General features: G+C 36.0%; 1 protein-coding gene across 1 annotated transcript; it reads right to left on the bottom strand.

Annotated features, from left to right (window-relative positions):
- Positions 1-4,780: 4,780 nt before the first annotated feature.
- LOC137712264 (uncharacterized) lies at positions 4,781-5,695 on the bottom strand. Its single transcript, XM_068451370.1, has one exon. The coding sequence runs from the start codon at positions 5,693-5,695 to the stop codon at positions 4,781-4,783; it is 915 nt and encodes a 304-aa protein (XP_068307471.1).
- Positions 5,696-6,230: the final 535 nt, after the last annotated feature.

The raw sequence follows: 6,230 nt of genomic DNA, 5'->3' as shown, positions 1-6,230 counted from the left end.
CCTACCGATGGTCTGATACTGCTGGATCATTTAAGAGGCTTTACCGATCTAGAGGACAGAGGCTTGTATACATAAAACCTGGCGCAATTTCCATCCAACATGGAAGCCTTCCAGCCCCACTCCATTAAACTCACTGAGTCGATATCATTATTTCCCTTTATTTTGGGGCCCATCGCATCACCCATAACCAATCATGATAAATCATTAAGAGTGAGCTAAACTTCATATTGGGTTCAAATTCACCTTCTGCGTGAATCGAAATATCTCATTTATAAATGAAGAGAAATACTACCATTAAACTAAAGTACTAAGTGGCTTGAGTCTTATTTTTGAGTTTTGTTTCTAGTACTTCAGGGGGGCGTTTGTTGCGCCGGACTATCTCGGACTAGATTAGCTTCAAGGACTAAGCTGGACTGGCTTAGACTAGACTAAACTGGACTAACTTAGTGAAGCGTTTGGTGCAGTATTGGACTAAGAAGCTGGATAATAACAAATTATAATATTATATTATTTAATATATAAATTATTAATATTTTATTATGATCTTATCTTTTTCTTCATTTTTTCCTACCATTTCCTCGTTAAATTGGATGAAGTTAGCATCACCAAAAAATTCATCACCATCCCTGGACCGAGATCTTAGCTTTGAATGCTCGAATCTGTCATGGATTTGAAGAAGCCCAAACAGGCTGAGACTTCCAGGCCATTTTCTAGCCACATTCGACTACATTTTGGCCTCGATTCAGGTAAAATCGTAATCTTGTCACTCCCAGCTTCAATTTGGTATATTTTGTATGAAAGTTGGTTGTGAAATGGATCTGAAAGAGAGTCGGAAAGTTAATGATTGATCTAGGTGACCGGAGATAACGAGGAGTCTGTCGAGAGTGGTCGTTGAGCATGACGAGGACGAGAAAGAGAGGATAGTCTTAGCTAGTCCCATGGTTATTGGGGGGTCTCGCTAAGACCTCTTAGTGAAGGGTTTTGTCCATGCTAGTCCCTTTTAGTCTCATTAATGTTAGTCCTAGCATGGAACAAACACAGTATTGGACTAATAGTTAGTCCAGTCCAGTCCAGTCCAACTTAGTGAGGGCAAACAAACGCCCCCCAGAAAAACTAGCACATAATTTTTTTTTAAACAAACGATAGTATTTACACTAAAAAATGGGGATTAACTAGCACATAATTTTACATATGCTATAATCCTAAATAGTGGTTTGTATCATAATTGACTGAGCTAAGAATGTCATTGCAGCCGACTAGAAGCAACACTACAAAAACTAGGCACTGATTCATACCTATATGAAAATATTATTTTTGATACTGTTGAATGGCACAAGTAGACTACTAAATTACAGGCGCAATTGAACTATCCTAAATGCAAAATATTTTTTTGAACAACGATATTATCTACACTAAAAGGAAGGGGATCAATATAGCCTCACAATGGGCTAGTAATAATATAGTTTAAACTTACCTTTGGCAAGAATCGAACCGAAGACCTCTCACTTATAAGTGAAGAGGAATATCACTAGACTGTAGTACTCAGCAACTCCTGAACGCAAATTTTGGCATCCATAAAAATCATAGTTACATTAGGGACCAGTGGTAATCTTCTTTATGTTCAATAGAGACTGATTTGCATTAATATGTAATCGTCTTTTTGTTGTAGTTGTATAAACTAAACTACATATTAAAGGGTAAAGTGAATAATATCAGGATTGAAAAGGGCTTGAAAACTTTGAGTTTTGACGATAAGGACAAAATAAAGGGTAAAATGAATAGTACCATGATTGATTTTTTAGTGTAAAAATATGGTTTTTTGTTAAAGTGAACAGTACTGGGAGCTTTTCGTTAAAGTCCCCTTCATATTATAAATGGTCTCTAAAATTGATCTACACCGTTAAGATGATCTCTGAAATTGAAAATCAATTAATATAGTTCCTGAAAACAGGTGTTGCAAATCAATATAGTCATTCTGTCACAATTCCATCATAACTTCTGTTATGTGCTGATGTAGCACATAAATGGGGCTCACAAGATATAAGAGTTTTTTATCACAAATTGTCCCTAAAATTGACCCACACCATCAAGATGGTCCTTGAAATTGACCCACACCATCAAGATGGTCCCTAAAATTAAAAATCCATCAACGTAGTCCTTAAAAATAGGTCTTGCAAATCAATGTGTCATCTTGTCACAATTCTGTAATCTTCTGTTATGTGTTGATGTGGATTTAATAATTAATTAAAAAAGTAAAAAAAAAAACATTTTTGCACAATGAGATAATCTCAAGGCAGAGCTTGTCATTCTCTGAGTCACCAAGATCACCGGGGGAGCGCCTAACAAGCTCTCCAAGATTAAGGTTGTGAGGTTGTCGATCACCCAAATATTAATCGTAGAGTCACAAAAGTCATCACCAATCAAAGCTGTCACCAAAGGTGGTCTTGATCCTTGTCCAATTTGATGAAGGGTGTCAAAAGATGTGAAAATGAGTGTCTTAAGATTTTTTTTTTTTTTTTCAGAGAAGAGTCGACGAAGGCTACCATAGATGGAGGTAGAAGGGTATGGATTGGGATCAGAGGTGATTGTGCGACCGAATTTCTGGGTTGACAACTTTTTTAATTAATTATTAAATTATTAGACACATTTCTAATTTATTTTTTATTTAGTTAGATTTGTGGACCCATTTATGTGTCAACTTAACACATAACAAATTTTTTGACATAATTACGACGGAAAGACCACACTGATTTGAGACATCTATTTTCAAGGACAACATTAATCGATTTTCAATTTTAGGGATCATTTTGATGGTATAGGTCAATTTCAGGGACCATTTGTGATTAAAAAAAAAAAAACTTGTGAGATCCATTTATGTGCCACATCAACACATAACAGATTTTTTTGCAGAATTGTTATGGAATGATTACATTGACTTGTAACATCTATTTTTAAGAACTACATTGATTGATTATCAATTTTAGAGACCATCTTGATAGTGTAGGTCAATTTCAAGGACCATTTGTGATAAAAACCTTTAATAGAACTTCTTTTGTCAATAAAAAAAAACTAATGAATTTACTATTACAACCTTTAAGACATAACTGAAAAAAATATTAGAAGATGAAAAAATATGGGTATTAAAGTAATTTCACACAACAAGTTTTTACCCTTTTTTTTCAACCTCACAACTACGTCACTCCATCACTACCCACTAAACTTATTCTCTCTCTTTCTCTCTTTCTTTCTCCTTAACTGCCAACCCCTTTTTTTTTACGCCTGCCAATTCCCTTAAAAACAAATAACTCCTCCCATCAAAAAATTGAAAACAATATTTATGAAAAATAAAATTATATTTCTCACACAGAAAATGTGTGGCATTTGCTAGTAATTATATCATAATTTCTAGAAATATAATTATGAATATGAATGTAGGTACGAATTCCAGACCTATATTTCACACATCAAGTCCTGGGTCCGATTCATGCCGTTGATGAATTGCACGATGGTGGCCAGGAGGAGGTTGAAATGGCTCTGGGAATCTTTCCGAGCTTCGGAAGAGTGGACTACTATGGCGAAATTACTAGATGATCTCATTTTTAAAAAGAAGAATATGAATGTGCCTATAACGTTCGTGTACTTGTGCGTATACAAAATGAACCTAATCAAAATATTAAAATTTGAATTCAGTGTAACAAGTTTTTTTAGTGTTGATTAACGTGCTTATTTTCTACTGATAACATATCATTTGGTTTGTAAATTTAGTTCAAAATTTGATCTTCCTAGCTTTATTTTTTTTTTTCTAGTGTTATCACAATCATTCATCATCATCATCATCTCATTAGGTCCCTCCTCAGCAAGTATTGAATTCGAACCGCTTAGATTGAAAGAGACATTGGATAAATGCATTTCACCAACTAAGTATCTCCATCATCAAGTTCTAATATTATTTTGTAGTCCTATCTGTAAAATATCATGGATTGTGTGTCCTTTTATTAAACAAGCACCGTAAAAGCCACGGAAGTGGGGAGCAACTTGTATAAAATTAGTCTATCGTTTTGTGGTGTCATGAACCATAATTTAACATTACATTACAAGAAAGTACACATAGTCTTATATTATTATTATAATTAGACTGAAAGATTATGATGACTGAATTCACTCCATTCTCCAAGCAGACGCGTGCTAAATTAACAAGCTAAACAAAACCCGGATTATTAGCGGTTGTGTAATCAATGTAAGAAAATAGCTACTGCACAAAAGCAAAAGTTTAAGACGCAACCTAAAAGTTTAGGGTTTAGGTTGAACGATAACCTAAAAGTTGAAAATATTAGTGTGGTGTTACCAACTATCTCACGGCCGTATATATATTTATATTCATATATATTTTGGGTTTAAGAGATATCTATTATGTTGTCATAGTTGCTAATTAACCCCTAAACGACATGATAAATTGATAAATAATAGATTGGATTTTGGCACAATATATAATGCAAAGAAAAACTAATAAAAATGGTTTATAAGTTTTAACAATAAAGACAAAATAAAAGGTAAAGTGAATAGTATCATAATTAACTTTTTAATGTAAAAATGTGATTTTTCGTTAAAGTAAACAGTACCGGAACCCTTTCAATCTATATACATATCCATAGAAAAAAGACTATATTATATTCATATGAAAAAGGTAAAAACGTATTACATACAGACACACACCCACATATACGTCAGCAAAAATTCGTATTTATTCATATTCTACAGCTATATCTAATAAAAATATTAATTAAGCACATGAAATACCAATGTTAGCAGTACTCGAAGCTGTAAATCGCTCTGATCCCGTTCTTCTTACGAACGCCCCAATCTCTGGGGAGAGACCACCGAAATCAAACTCGTGAGGAACAACTTCTGGAATTGTCGTAAGTGCACCTGTCGTGTCGTACACAACGTAAAATCCATCCTTGGTATTTGCTTGCTGATGATCTTGGACTTTAAAAACGACACCAGAATTGTTACTGTTACTTGGTTTGGTATTAGGCTTGAACACAGAGCGCAGGAGCTTTTGAATCGAACGGGAGAGCTTGTTTGTTGAGGGTTTTTTGCTGGAGGCTGTGATGGTGGCTGGTTGCGGCTGCGGAGGAGGAGCTCGGTGGTCGGATAGATGAGGCATTGACATGGTTCTGCATGACATGGCCGAGTCCAGTTGGCGTTTGAACGAGTCGAGCTCGAACGAGTCGTATAGTGAGCTGCCACAATCCCATACAGGCTTAAGCTTATTGGTTGCTACAACTTTGGGTTGATTTGCTTTGGAGTCAAACCCTTGCTGCAAGCGTCGACGAGGGTTCGAGGATAAGTGCTCTTTGGCCCCAACGCTATAAGCTCCTCCTCCGTCCATTACTTTAGATTGGTTTATTGCTTTATGCTCTCGATCAATTTTCTTTTGATTCAGTTGAGGGGCAGGACGAGAGTTAAACTCTTGCTGTGAGCGCAGCCGTAGGTTTGAGGATAAATTCTCTTTAGCACTAACGCTATGAGCTCCTCCAACTTCCGTTGCTTTAGATTGAGTTATTACTTTGTGCCCTTGATCAGCTTTCTTTAGAAGAAGGGCATAACGAGAGCCGAAGTCTTGATCTGATTTTCGACGCGGGGTTAACGATAGGTGCTCCTTACCGCTCGAGCTATACACACCAACCTCCATCACTTTCTTGATTGGTCACAGAGAAAGATCTAGAGAAAGAAAAAGTAGAGAGAAGGAGGGCTGGTGGTGGTGGTGGTGGCGGTGGTGGCGGCGGCGGCGGCTGCGGTGGTAAGTTGAGAAGGTTTGAGAGAGAGGTTGTATATATATGTAGTCGTTCGGGATTTGAAAAATGGTTGGTGAAGGATCAAACGCGTTAGTTATGGTGACATGAAAGTAAAAGAGGGAGATGAGGGTAGCTGCTTGCAAATTGCAATCTTCACGGCCTTCATACGTGGACCATTACTTTTACTTTCAGCCTTTTGCTGTGTGGTGTGTGCATACTTTCCCAATATAAGAGACTGAGTTGGCCTTTGACTTTTCTGTGTTTCATAGTTGCAGTCTTGTGTTTTCATTAGTATTATGATCGTGATTATTATTAATATTTATTATTATTCATTACCAAAATGTGGGAAGCAAGAAATAGAAATCAAAGAAGAAACAAATATTTTAACAATAAACAATCTTTTAAAGTTATGATCATATACGCTCGACTGAG

Source organism: Pyrus communis, chromosome 13, assembly GCF_963583255.1.
Source record: "Pyrus communis chromosome 13, drPyrComm1.1, whole genome shotgun sequence".
Classification (NCBI taxonomy): Eukaryota; Viridiplantae; Streptophyta; class Magnoliopsida; order Rosales; family Rosaceae; genus Pyrus; species Pyrus communis.
This window is presented reverse-complemented; position numbering and strand designations above follow the sequence as displayed.